This window comes from Perca flavescens, chromosome 10 (genome assembly GCF_004354835.1).
Source record: "Perca flavescens isolate YP-PL-M2 chromosome 10, PFLA_1.0, whole genome shotgun sequence".
Taxonomy (NCBI): domain Eukaryota; kingdom Metazoa; phylum Chordata; class Actinopteri; order Perciformes; family Percidae; genus Perca; species Perca flavescens.
In genome coordinates this window covers 18,188,272-18,202,737 of record NC_041340.1, presented here as the reverse complement: position 1 = coordinate 18,202,737, position 14,466 = coordinate 18,188,272, and the positions used below count along the sequence as shown (strand labels likewise).

Here is a 14,466-nt window from a genome sequence, read left to right as displayed (position 1 = left end):
ATTTGTGTTATTTTTCAAGAAAAATAAAAAAAAGAAACAATGGGTAATTGTCGTATTGTCACTGGGAGTGGAAGAGATACATCAAGTAAATGTCAATTTGGACTACAAGTATAGCCCCTTTTCCTGTTAATACTGCTGTGGTTTATTTGAATTGTAGGATCAGATCAGATCTCAGCTCCTCCCCGGCTCCACCCAGCTTCGCTCACCATAACCTGGAAATAAAACTATGTCAAAAATAAATAAATAAAGAACGCTGCTGCAGCTGTTAATAGACTTCATTGTAACAACGCTGCGTGTTGCACAGAAGCACAGCAGCTTGACAAATGAGGTCTGGTTTAATGATCGTTCAGGACTGAGTGGGACCGGCAGCAGCTGTCACCTACATCATATATCGGATGCCCTCAACTCAAGTGACCTGGATGTGAAACTGGAATAAAGGCCGTATCTCGCTTTATTTTGATACCGTAACGCTGCAATATCAACAGGGGGGTGGTTGCAGTAACAGCGGGGTAGCTAGCTAACTTTATCAGCCGGCGATTTCACCCATATTTTCTTTTCTTCGGATCATATCCATCGTGAAAGAAAATGAACGGACTTGGGAAGTGCATTTCTGGCCCGCTACATTAGTTGCCTTGCTTTGTGAAAAATGGAAAACAGGTGCCAAGAGGAGCAGGAAACAATGTTGTTATTAGCCAGTTAGCCAACGTTAGCTCAGCTAGCTGTAGTTAACTACATCGAATTAGTGGGCTGAGTTGGCGCGGCTAACTCAGCCCACTAATTTAAATAGGCACGCACAATATTCTATTTGGTTTGCTGCCTAGCGTTAGCTACTTGGATAGATTTGCTTAGTGACATGTTTTTCCTGTGAAACACTTGCAGCGTTTACCCTTTTTCTGCTGTTAACTAAGCTAGCTAACGCTAGCTAACCAGTTGTGCCGTTCAGCGCTGAACTCGTTGCTACAGTCTGCTGTTGTGTCGCTGCAGAAGTCATATTGCAAACAAAGCTTTACTACTGTTTAACTGTCAAGCGGACGACAACCATGGCTCAAGAAGCGTTTCCTCTGCATTTTCTTGTGTGGAACAATCAGTACTTGGAGCTTGACCGAGAGCTGCAGAAGAAAGAGGTAAATCAGGAGGTTTATTTTGCAGCTGGCTGGTGGATGTATGTTCCAGATGGGTCTGTTATGTCGCACTGCATTGCGCTGATGCTGCTTGTGTGTTTGGTTCTGCAGCAGGATGTAGAGCGCCTGGATCCGAGAGGGCGCACCCCGCTGGAGCTGGCTGTATGTCTGGGCCACCTGGAGTCAACCCGGGTGCTGCTCCGGCACGCAGCAGACCCGACACACAACAACGCACAGGGCTGGGCAAGTGAGTGCTCTGTTCTGGCTCCCAGTGTCATGTTCTGAGGCTGCTGAGGGAATAAAGAAGCACATACTGGTATTAAATGTGGATGTATGTTTCAGTCTTGCAGGAGGCAGTGAGTACCGGTGATCCTGAGCTGGTTCAGCTGGTGCTTCAGTACAGAGACTACAAACGTGCCACTGAGAGATTGGCGGGCATCCCAGAGCTGCTCAGCAAACTAAGACAGGTAAAACTGCTCCACAGTCGGCCATTTGATTAAAAAAATGTAAGCCTCCAGGTCTTAAACTCTGCTCTACCTGTTGCACAGAGCAGCACATCAACCACGCCACACCCTAAAGCGTTGTTAAATAATTATGCAAAGGTTTTGTTTAGTTTAGGCTGCTGTCAGTGCATCTTTTTTTTTAAATGATCGCTGTATGTTCCCAACATGTTTGCAAGTCTCAACCTTGTCTGAATCAGGATGCACAAACGTAACATGACATGGAGCTCTTCCTTTTGTTTATGTACAAACATACCTTGGTCTCATCCAGGCGCGGGACTTCTATGTGGAGATGAAATGGGAGTTCACCAGTTGGGGTGAGTGTGTTTCATGATGTGTTTTTACAGAGATCAGTTTCAGCACCACAGTAGTTGGACAGCTCCCCTGACAGCAGCTGTCGCTTAGTCAATTTCAAACTGTAACCCATTACAAATTACTGATACCCTTCCTAAAGTTTTATCTGTACTGTATTTAACAGGACTACTCAGTAATGTGGTTTCTTGTGTTTTGATTACATTGCCTTATCTAATCAGCAGAAGATGTTCAAGTAAACAGTTAATTGCATTTTGCATCTAAAAATGTTTGTACTATTGTCATCCTATGTATGTATGTATGTATGTATGTATGTGTGTGTGTATATATATATATATATATATATATATATATATATATATATATATATATATATATATATATATATATATATATATATATAATTTTAAGCACATCACGTTTTCCAAATTGTGATGGTCTTTTGACAGTTTCTTTATAAAGTATACGATTAGTGAATTAATCTATAATGAAAATACAAAAAAAAAATGTGTCATTAGTTGCAGTGCTATGTAACAAGCTAAAGTTAGAACATTTCCAGAAAACATTGTATCTTCTCATGTAAATTAGCTTTTCTTTACACTGTACTTTACCCATTCCCTGTTTGGTTACCTCATTCTGTTTGCCTTTTGTATCTGAACTGCTTCTCCTCTCCTTCCATCTTCCTCTCAGTGCCCTTAGTGTCGAAGGTGTGTCCCAGTGACGTCTACAGGGTGTGGAAAAGCGGCTCGTGCCTGCGTGTAGACACCACCCTCTTGGGTTTCGAACACATGACCTGGCTGAAAGGAAGACGCAGCTATATCTTCAAGGGCGGAGGTGTGTGTGCTCCTAGAACAGCATCACATGCATACAAATAACTGAATAGCTGAGGTTAATGGATGGGTGGATGATTTGGAGCCACCCTGAAAGATGTAGAAACAACTCCGCTTGAGGCTTAAATGAGTCCTTTGTGTGCTCCTCTGATGAAGATGAAGGCGCCGTGGTGATGGAGGTGGACCATGAGAAGCAGGTGGTGTACACAGAGCCACTCGTGTTGTCTCCCCGTGACGCACCCTCACTCTTGGCAGCCATGCAGCCGTCGCAGGAGAACACAGCCCAGAGACTGACATCGCCCATCGTCTCCACGCACCTCAATACACGCAACATTGCCTTCGAACGGTAAGCGCATAATGTGTACAGCTACAGACTAGAATCATTTCATCAAGATCACACTTGATTTGTTTGTGTTGTGCAGATATCTGCCTCACCATCCCTCATAATGTGTCCACAATACATACATTACGTCCCAACAGTTAACAATACACATATACTGATTACCTCTGTGCCATGAGCCTTATTTTATCTCTTGCTTGTTTAGGAACAAGTCAGGAATCTGGGGCTGGCGTTCTGAGAAGAGTGAGGTGGTCAGCGGGTATGAAGCCAAGGTAAGCGACCGCTCAGCCAACCTAGTCTGAACTTTAGACCATTTGGAAGTTACTTTAGTTGAATTTGAGTATGAGTAGTAACACATACTATTTGATCAATAGCAAGATTTTAATAAAAAAACAACAAAATAAAACAAGTTTTGTGTGTTCAGGAGTGTTTTCCTTTTGTGTGTCATTGTTTCCAGGTTTATAGTGCCACCAATGTGGAGCTGGTGACTCGGTCAAGGACAGAGCATCTATCCGACCAGGATAAGTCGAGGAGCAAAGGCACACACACACACACACACACACACACACACACAGTTGTGCTCTTATAAGTATAGTTGTGGGAAAGCAAGATTGTGTCAAAGTGAGTGTTATTGGGCTAGAAAATAACTGCAAAGAAATCTGAGCCTCAGTTAACTTAAGAATAAGTTGTAAAAAAACGAGATATAAACTATCGATCGATCACTTTGTAGTACAAAGTTATGTTCCCGTCCATGTGTTACGATGTGGTTGTTGCTCCAGGTGTATCCCTTGCCTTCCTCATGGAGCACAAAATAAAGTGAATATGCCGAGCAGATTGATGATGATCTCCCTACATTATTCCCACTCAGGCTCAAAGACTCCTCTGCAGTCCTTCCTGGGGATTGCTGAACAACATACAGCTCACAATGGGGTAAGAGTCTCCACAGTACCTGTGCATCACATCCACATGCACACCACCCACACCACCTGCAGCTTTCTTTGAACACTTATAACTCTCTCTCTGCGTTTCTGTCAGAGTAACGTGTCCCAGTGTGCCAGTCCTCACAACCCCACAGCCATCACAGCTGAGGAGTACTTCAACCCGGAGTTCAACCTGAACAGCCGGGACATCGGACGTCCCGTCGAGCTTACCAGCAAAGTCCAGAAGTATAATGCAGCCATGGAAACACTAATGTTCATCACCAAAAGCAGCAGCACTTAAAGCTTTCTTTGTGGACCAGTTTGCTCAAAACTCTGTCCGTCTCGGTGTCTTCTCCAGGTTTAAAGCGACACTGTGGTTGAGTGAGAGTCACCCTCTGTCTCTGGCCGAGCAGGTGACACCCATCATCGACCTCATGGCCATCTCCAACGCCCACTTTGCCAAGCTACGTGACTTCATCACCCTGCGCCTGCCACCAGGCTTCCCTGTCAAGATAGGTATGAGGGTTCCCACAGTGTGGGTCATTTCCTGTTTGTAGCTAGATGGATGTCTTGAGTTTATTAAACTTGGGTACAAGCCAACACGTTGATTCTCTACCACTGTAGTTCTGTATAACAGCTGTAGCGTGTTATATCGACATGTTGGAGCTGAAACAGTCTGGATTGACGATGGTTAATTTACGGAATTGTTCTGGTGCCGCCAGAAGTTCCACCGGATGTCCGTCATTTTCGGCCGGATGTCCCTCACCTTCCGCTTTCTTTGTGTTTACGTTAAACTCCGGTCGCATTGACGTTACACATCACACGCCTCGTCATTCATGATTCTTACTTTGTGTTTTCCTTCCCACTGCCCACTGGTGCTATAGGAATAATCAGCCATTTAACCCTTTCAAACACTCACTGTCTGTCCTCCAGAGATTCCCCTGTTTCATGTGTTGAATGCCAGAGTGACGTTCAGTAACCTGTGTGGCTGCGACGAGCCGGTCAGCTCTGTGACGGTTCACGCAACAGAGGGACCCGAAGAAGCTGGTAAATACACACTATTTATGAATGTAATAAAATAACTTTAAGTAATACCCAATATATTTCAACGACATAGAATTCAAATATGAGCTTGTTCTGAAACATTTTTCATAGTAGAAGAGTAATTTAGCAAATTATCTGTCAAGTGCAGAATATTTTAATTATAATATAGTTTTGTCATTCCCTTTTTTGTTTAGAGAAACCTTAAAAATGTAAGGCAGATGTAGTTTGTTTCCAAAACAGAGCTCAGGCTTGAGAGTCATTTTTTGAAATGGTATACCTTGTGCTTGCATGTACAGTAATGCTGTAACCCATCTTCACCCAGGTCAGACTCCCCCTCCCTCACACTGTGAGGTGGACCCCTCGGTGTTTGAGCCCCCAGCAGACTACACCACCCTCGGTCCAGGCCGCAGCGAGCCAATGAGGGACGAGGATGACAACCTGTTGCAGTTCGCCATCCAACAGAGCCTGTTGGACGCTGGCACAGAGAGTGACCAGGTCAGAGTCAAAGCACTCCTAATTAGTCTCAGAGTTACATGTCAGACGTGGAAATTGATTCTTCCCTTATTTACATCTAAAGCCAGTTGTTGAGCACCTATGTGTGGTTCATAGGTGACCATTTGGGAGGCTCTGACCAACAGCCGCCCGGTGCCCCCGTCTCCGCTGTACGAGGAAGACTCTCAGCTGGAGAGGTGAGCTGCCCATCAGACTTTATTTGTTTCCTTCACAGGCAGGTTCACACAGCTCAAACTGGGGAGAAGACTGCTCTAGTGAACTCTACTGGTAACAGAGTATATCAGTTGTGTTTCAGGCATTGAGCAAAATAGTATCCAAGAATTGAGGAAGATGATGTCAAGCACAGAAACCAGAGACTTTTTTTGAAATTTCTGATACCCAATATCTCTGTTGATAGATATTAATTCTTCTGTGTAAATTCTTTAAAGTTTTTTTGCTAGATTTTGTACTTTATGAACAGAGAATATCAGAAATAAGAAATGAAAAATCAACTCCTAAAATCAACTACTAGATTTAGCAGAGCTTGAGGCTGTCATCCAGCCAGAATGTTTTTTTTTTTTTTTTTTTTTTTTTTTAAACTATTCTGTAAAAGTCTTTTAAGAAATTGTTCTAAATGGGAAAATTTTTAGATATTACTGTAACCATCATGAGGTTTAACTCATGTATATCCGTAATTATTTCTTTTTCAGGGAAACCTCTGGCTTGTGCAGTATTTTAATTAAACTTCTCTATAAAGAGTTCAGTGATTAGCCTTTTCTTTCCACCTTCTCTTGGGAACCGCAAGTCCCAGTCATCCTGTAATGAAGCCTAGCACTGAACGTCCCGGTTATATCTTTCTTTGTTTAATAACACTTCAGTTTAAGTCTAAATATCTTAATTTCTTTCTTTTCTCAGGGCAATTCAGGAGTCTCTGTCCATCTCGCTGGCCAGCAGAGAGGGAGAAGACGCGGTCGACCCCAGCCTGCCTGCCTCTGTCTCCCCGTCGGGCCCCACCACCAACTCCCCGCTCTCCTACAGCACAGTGACCGATCCGCGGTTGTCGGGACACTTCGGTGTGGCGTCGAGCTTCGATGAGCAGCTGCGTATCGCCATGGAGATATCGTGCCGGGAACAGGAGGAGATGGACAGGTGAGGCGGGAGGAATCTGCCATGCATTAGCTTACCTGAGACAAAGTACACCCTGTCACTCTCACCCTGGACAGTTTGCCAGTCTATCACAGGGCTAGTATATGTGAATGACACTGTCATTCACAAACTGACCTGCATGTCTTTGGACTGTGGGAGTGTGCCAGAGCATTTAGAGGAAGTCCACATTAGAGATGAGAAATTAGAATAAGGATTTTTTTTGTAATGGAATGTATTCGAAATTCACCCTCTATTTCTCCTTTTTATATATATTTTTCAACCAAATGTGCCCACATAGGAAGTGTTGCAGTCTGTTCTTCTATCTCAAACTCTGTTTTTGACACAGTAGGGTGACCAACAACGTCTGTGACACAGTGGAGTGTTACAAAAGTACGCAGTTAAAATAACCAAAGAGCTAATAAAACAATGGACAAGCGTCAAGGAGAAGAAAACACTGAATTATGATGAAAAACCAATGATACAGAAATTTGTATTAAAGTTCCTAAGAATGACAGGACAAGTAATATTTTTAGAATAGACATTAATTAGCCTGCAAACTTACCTGAATACCATCAGGAAATTAAAAGTCTGCAGTTCTTCATTTGTAATGAATCTTCAGTTATGGTGAGGAATCTGTCTTTCTGGGAAAAGAGTAATATATATAGAAAGTCACAGGTCTGTCATTGTTCTGACTGATGAGCTTTATTTTTTAATTTTGTGGCAGGAAGCAAAAGGAGGAAGAGGATGAGCTGGAGAGGATCCTGCAGCTGTCACTCACCGAGAAGTAATGTTGTCACAACAATGGAGGCATGTCTTCATTGGGGAAAAGTCTTCTTAATTTATTCTGTTTTTATTTTTTTTGAATCCTGAGATGTTAAGTTATTACAGATATTTTATTTGTCTTTCTCACACGAGTGCTGCTACAACAGAATGTAAAGGACCAGAATATAAAAAGTGTGAGGGATGAATAAGAGGTGGAAACAGGTACTCTGAATCACACTACAGTGAAGGAAGAGACAAAAGGGAGACAGTGTTTGTTTTTCTTTTTTTAATTGACCATTTTTCACAGTCTTGCTTGTCTTTATTGAGTGATGAATGATCCTTAAACTTTAAACCTATAACATTTTCCATGATAATGATGAAAAATAAGAAAATACAATCTTAATGGACTTAACTTATAAAAATATGATTATAACATATGAAACATTTATGTTGGCTTACTCCTATGTGTGGAAAAATAAAGAATAATGATCATCCTGGAGTGTTTTTTTTATTTCAGTGCTTCACTGATTCACATGTGTAGTTTTGTATTTTACAGTTAGATCATTCTTTCATATCAAAAAATGGACAGTCATTCAGAGCTTTACAATAATTGTATCATGCAAGTTTGACATGTTCATTTTTACACTTTTTAACAATAATCATTGAGCAAAATCAGAAATACCCTTCCAAACATCCATATCACATGTAATTGATCAATCGGTTTGAGCTGTTGATAATGAATATGAAAATAATCGTTCGCCCTATTTGGAATCATATTAGTATCTATTCAAATCTGGGTGATGAAGTTGTCTATCAACGAGCTCTTTAACGGTTATCTCTCGACACAATTTCGACACAAATGCTATCTGTCAGGCTTCAAGAAGATGATAAAATACCTTAATAATATTCTGTGTTTATGTTATAGTGTTGCAATGTGAAAAAACATGTATATTCAATTGGTAATGGTGGCTATTGGTAAATATGGGCAGCAAATTAGTCTTTTCTTATTTGGTAATCCTGACTTTTCCCCTAGTTTTCACCATGAGGTTGAAATATATATTTGTTATTGTAATATCTAAACAACTATTGGATGGATTGCTGAGACATTTGGTACAGACATTCATGTTCCACAAAGAATTTATTGTAATCATTTTGATCCCCTGATTTTTCTTCTTGTCCAGACAATACTTTGGATTATGACTAAATATTAGCAAAAGTAATGACATTTCCATCTGCCTTAGCAGTACTTTGTGTTTAGTGCTGATTAGCAAATTAGCATTCTAACACTAAAGTAAGAAATAAACAGAAGAGAGAGAACAATCCAGATACTTTGAGTTTGAGGCCCCCACTTTAAGAGATTGATTTTAATTTAACGGCCCCCACATTTCTAATTTTGTCCAGTGCATTTCGAAAGATACTTAAGGTTGCAGCAGTTTATCAAATCCACCGGGCAGCATGTTATCTCTCAGCTGACATTTAAAGTTGAACATTAAATGAGCAGACTTACTGAGCAACAACAGTAGGCCTAGATGCCTCACTCTGCTGCATTCCTCGTGGCCCATTGTACGGTGCCTGATGGAGATTTTCCTGTGGTTTGATTCTCATATGTGGTGACTTCCTCCTTGTCAGATGCAGTGTACAAGTTTTTCCTCCGAAACTTTAAAACATCCCGAAGTTCTCCATCTAACTGAACTAGTTTAGACAAAAAAACTACAACTGTTACTCACTGTTACAATCGACTTTACTCGCTCATACGTACACCTTGACACAAACTTAAAGCAGCTCTGATAATAAGAGCTGATGGTAAAATAAAATATTTATTAATTCTCACCTAGCCTTAGGTTGTGATCAGGACACTGATCATCAGGAATCACGTATTCACCATCCTCCTTGGTTGGAGGCAGCAGAAGCTCATCTTTGTTCTGTGAACGCAGCATAGGTGCCACTTGTGCTTTAGGTACTGTTTTAGGTGTAGGTGAGGTGATGCTGACACACTTTGGAGCAGATGACGGATCTGTTGAACACACGCATAAACATTGTTGTGTACTTATGTATTACTTATTGGGTCTTTGTATATTATTATGTGGTCTGGACCTACTGTAAAGTGCCCTGAGATAACTCCTGTTGTGCTTTGACACTATAAATAAAACTGAATTGAATTGAATTGAGATGAAATTCTTCTCACTGATGCAAGTGTCGTAGGGCTGAGATGGCATGTAGGGATGAAGACGGTACTCTGTCTTTTCAAGGAAGTATTTAAGTACATCATTCAAGGAGGAGACCATCACCTACAGAGAACAGGACTCATGAAGACAAGCAAGAAGGCGAAGAAGATAATGTTACAGAGCTGTGTGGGGCTTACTGCTGTGTCCAGTTCAATGACAAACCCTGAGTTTGTGGAGGCCACTCTGTAGTTCTTCATGACGGGCCCACTGAAACACATGCAGAGGAGGATTATTTGCTAATTGCTGACTGGGCCTTTCATAAACAGCCACACATTTTGTATATTTTATATAAAATGTAAACGAATCAAAATGAACAAAAACAAACGCCTATCCATGTGTTCATCCCTTTATCAGCTGTAGCAACTCACGGTTACTGATCGTCAGGATATCTTTCACCTCATATTATCTCTTATATCCCATACCATCATCATTTATCATATATAACTAAGTGTTATTATTTAATCATATCATCAGTCTGGTGTACACTGTTGACTTACTATGTTGCTAATATATCACTACTGTCACTGTCACCATAGCACTATTACATTCTTTTCCACTTTTGTCTCTATATGTTCTTGTGTAGATTTATTATATTATTTATTATTATATTTTTTTTATTGTTATTCTATTCTTACTGTATTTTAGTTCTTTATATACATATTATTATCTGTACAATTGCTGTCTGTGCTGCTGTAACAACTGAATTTCCACTCTGGGGATTAATAAAGGTTTATCTTATTTTATGATATCATAGTTACATTACACTAACGTGCAAATCATCCATATGCTAATGAGGGACTTTGTTACAATAATAAGACCCTGTTGATTATACAGTCTCTCTTGAGTTGAGAAAAAACCTTTGTCATTTTGACTTTTTTTACAAAACAAAACAAATTATTCATTATTATTCAAATTATTAATTTGTAAAAGGTGCTATATAAATCAAAGTTATTATTTTGTATTATTTCCTGGTGGACACTTCTCTTCCTGTACATGTATGTGTCATATGATTTACATGTGCATAATATAATGAGTTATAAAGCACCAATAAAAACTATAAAACCAAAGATTCATATTGATGTGATGAAAGAATGACGGCAAAAGCTTTCTGTGAGGCAAAAAATGGACCTGATGCTACTTGAAAAGATCAACCTAAAATTAAATTCCTGCATTATTCTGTAGTCAGTGGTACATTTCAGACAGACCTGGGCGTCAGTTGTCTAAGAGTCAAGGCGTAGTTGTTGGCCAGAGTGGAAGGGCGGAGGATGATGCCTCCATACTCCGGGTTTGCCTCCAACATTTGCTCAGCCTCCTGCCGAGTCACACTATAGAAACATCTGCAGGAATCAAAGAAAAGAAAAAAACACTTCCTCATTGCCAGTGAAGGTAATACAGGTACAGGTGTATTTTTCAGAGGGCAAGGGATGAGAACATGTTTATCAGTTTATGATAACAGCAAGGGATAAACTTTCAGTGATGTCAAAAGTCCTCAAAAACCCAGTCTAATAACCACTTGTAGTTGTATTTTTCATGCTGTGTTACAGCCTTTGTTTCTGGAAACAGACTGTCTAACTTACGCAGGAATGTCAGGGGCACTGTGGCCAGGCTTGTCTTTGGGCAGTGGAGGGATGGGTGAGGCTGAGGGTGAGGGGAGGAAGGATGGTCGGGGTGGGAGCGGTGGACGTGCTCTGGGGGGCATTCTTTTCCTCTCCTGATCCAGAGCCTCCTGCAGCAGTAACATCTGGCCAGGCAGCAGCTGCAACTTTCTGGGAATTTTTTTCTGCAGGGGAAACAGAGCTTGTCAACACTGTTATTACTGACATCATTATTTATTTACGCAATTTGTAACAGGTTAGAACATAAATCCTGGTATTTGGTTGTAATTTCTTCTCTGACTTACTCTGATAAATCAAATGTATCAACTCTTCCATGAACATGGTGCCAGATTCATTTCAAAGGTTGTGTGTGTGTGTGTGTGTGTGTGTGTGTGTTCAGTTCAGTTCAAGTTTATTGTCATATGCATATTAGTACGAAGTACCACAACAATGAAATACAATGTGCCTTAACACTCTCAGTACCAGTCAATAATAACAATAATAACAACAGAGTGTGTGTGTGTGTGTGTGTGTGTGTGTGTGTGTGTGTGTGTGTGTGTGTGTGTGTGTGTGTGTGTGTGTGTGTGGCGGTAGATAGACCAGCGACTTCACTTGAACAAGTACCAATTTATGTAAACTTTTAAAACGTGCGTGTTGACTGCCTGGTTGGCTGGCTATTTGCCTGCATGTGCCGAAAGTCCAATTAAGGAACAGTCATTTGCATAAAACCTAAACACGTTGGCTCCCTTTACTCACAGGGATTAAGCTACGAATTGGTCTATACTGAAGATTTGTAATTATATAGTATGATAATGTCAATATGATAATAAATAAACAATATGATAATAATTTATAATAACGTCAGTTTGGGGACAGTGGCCCCATGAACACCCTATTTCTGGCACCCCTGTCTGTGACCTGTGTTTACTCAGCAATGTTGCAAGAAAACAAAAAAGATACAGACCGAAAACAGCTGCACACACCCACCCCTACACATTTACTGACTGTCTTTTTGTCACATACTGTATGTTCTTTACTCTACTAGATTATCTGGATCTTTATTTTCAGTTTCCAGATATCGTTGCTTAGTTGTTCGTAACCTTACTGTCGTTATCAGCTTTACTTTGAGTTATTCCCTCCAAGCATCATGAGCCAAATCATTGTCTAATTATTAACCAGGAAATTGTTCCCTGTTGTTTGTTAAGTTTGACTTTGTGGGTCAACAATGTAAAGTATCACACACAGAAAATAATTATTTTCAAAAAGACTAAAAGAAAATAAACCATGATACGTTGTGAAGTTGACCTACATAGTGATGTACAGTTAAATACTCATGCAGGTTAATGCAGATTTGAACTCAGACTTTAAGGGTTTGTTTTTGCTATTTGTACGAGGACTCAGCAATATTCCTTATCAGCAGCAACACGCACTCCCACATCAACCAATCAGAGTGTGTCTTTAAGTTTATAGGTTTGTGTTTTCTTACATTGACCACAGTTAGGATGTAACCCCTCCACTCCTCTCCTGTGTCAGAGTTGTCCATCTGTACAGTAATAACATAACAGCAGTTATTTTGGTTATGTGGCATATAATATTTCTTTGTAAATTGAAAGTTTTTATAAATTCCGTTCCGTTCTGGTTTTTTTTTTGTTTGTTTTTTTATTGCGCTGACGGGAGAAAAATCACACCTTTAGCTGCACCTCTTCTGTGTCCAGGGTGAGAGTGAAAATAGTTGGTTCTTTCTTCTGATACGGAGACTCTAACTCCATGGACTTCAGCTTCTCCAGGTCCAGCTTCTCTGTGTACTGACAGAGTAAGCGAACACAAATTAACACTTGCTTGATCTACAAAACGTGTATTAATTGATCTAAAACGGGAGTGACTTATGAAATGGTTAAAATAAAAACAGAACTGTGTTTCTGTTCTTCAGTATACCATGGCTTCTGTGTTACCTATGTTCTTATAGCCCTTCAACAGTGTTTTCGTTGTTTACAAGACTTAGCCTAACACTGTACATCTATTCTTTGGGAAAAAAATGTTAAATTCACCTTTAATGAAACATGTATTCATTTGTTATTTTGTAAATCACAATGCTGCTGTTACATGTTTGCTTACTGTATCCTGTGTGTCATCTTTGTACAGAAAGAGTGTGGCTCCACGGAGCTCTCCGTAGTATTTCTTAAAATCCTGAAAATCAAAAGTTGTCAATTTGGACATCTGCTCTTGACACATTCACAAATTAAACAGAATTTAATGCAGTCGTAAAACCTCATATTAAACATCACCATTTATTACCCATTAGTCCTCTCTTATTTTCTTGTATACACATTTGACTGCATGGCTTTTTCCATCTTCATCCTAACCTTCTCTTTGGTGAGTTTCTTCAGCAGTTGTCCAGAGTAGTAGAGAGGCAGATCTGTGATAGTCGTCCTCCTCTTGTGGACAACTCTGGCTGGCACAGACATCGTCCTGCTAAATGTCTGTGCTTCTTCTGACCTTGGTTTGGTTCAGCTTTGGCCCACTTCACTTCTGTCTTTCATTAGCGTTGAATAAACACTTCAGTCTGGTCCTGAGAAAGTTTTGTTCCTTGTTATTTCCTTGAGCAGGTCTCAAAGCAGTGATGGATTCACGATGAGTCTTTAGTCTGAGATGAATATTGGTCTATAAACCTACACTGATAAGCTTTACCCCCCTTTGACTTCAGTCAAAGTGCTGCCTTGACTCTGAGAATGAGGAAACGCTGCAGTGATTTACAAAGAAGGAAGTAGGCTAGTTGGTTTAATATCCCGAATAAAAATCCGCGGACTTCGAACCTACAGTAGGCGGAGCTAAGATAGATAGCTTTACACCGCACTCTCAGAATAAGCAATAGCACCTTGATGTACTGGCGGCAGGGTCAGCCCGGTGAGGCCCCTAACAGCTCTCCCCTGTGGGTAAACATTGAAGCCGCAGCGGTACAAGGCTCTTCCCTTTGCACCTTACTTTTTTCTAAGACAGAGTCTCCTTGTAAACTTATTGGTAACAACTTTGTTCTGAGAAACTCCCTCAGGATCTTGAATCAGATAAGGAGCACTCTCAAGCTGCCGAACACTTCTGCACACACTCCTATATGCCACAACCATTCATTCTTACCATCCTGGGCGGATGGGGTGTTTGTAGACTGGAGGGAGAGCGGAGAG

General features: G+C 40.6%; 2 protein-coding genes across 2 annotated transcripts; one reads left to right on the top strand and one right to left on the bottom strand.

The window, feature by feature from the left end:
• The first annotated feature begins 243 nt into the window (after positions 1-243).
• On the top strand, positions 244-7,961 carry ankrd13d (ankyrin repeat domain 13 family, member D). The gene is made up of 16 exons (XM_028589928.1): positions 244-1,124; positions 1,233-1,368; positions 1,464-1,588; positions 1,893-1,938; positions 2,624-2,767; positions 2,920-3,109; positions 3,309-3,375; positions 3,561-3,642; positions 3,972-4,033; positions 4,139-4,269; positions 4,382-4,539; positions 4,957-5,070; positions 5,390-5,562; positions 5,677-5,756; positions 6,475-6,708; positions 7,430-7,961. The coding sequence occupies exons 1-16, from the start codon at positions 1,041-1,043 to the stop codon at positions 7,491-7,493; spliced, it is 1,890 nt and encodes a 629-aa protein (XP_028445729.1). The 5' UTR covers positions 244-1,040; the 3' UTR covers positions 7,494-7,961.
• A 612-nt stretch (positions 7,962-8,573) lies between these two features.
• LOC114563126 (signal-transducing adaptor protein 1) lies at positions 8,574-14,031 on the bottom strand. The gene is made up of 10 exons (XM_028589929.1): positions 13,651-14,031; positions 13,403-13,474; positions 12,976-13,092; positions 12,774-12,830; positions 11,270-11,472; positions 10,898-11,029; positions 9,830-9,899; positions 9,653-9,755; positions 9,299-9,481; positions 8,574-9,159 (listed from the first exon to the last, which is right to left on the bottom strand). The coding sequence occupies exons 1-10, from the start codon at positions 13,750-13,752 to the stop codon at positions 9,002-9,004; spliced, it is 1,197 nt and encodes a 398-aa protein (XP_028445730.1). The 5' UTR covers positions 13,753-14,031; the 3' UTR covers positions 8,574-9,001.
• Between the last annotated feature and the right edge of the window lie 435 nt (positions 14,032-14,466).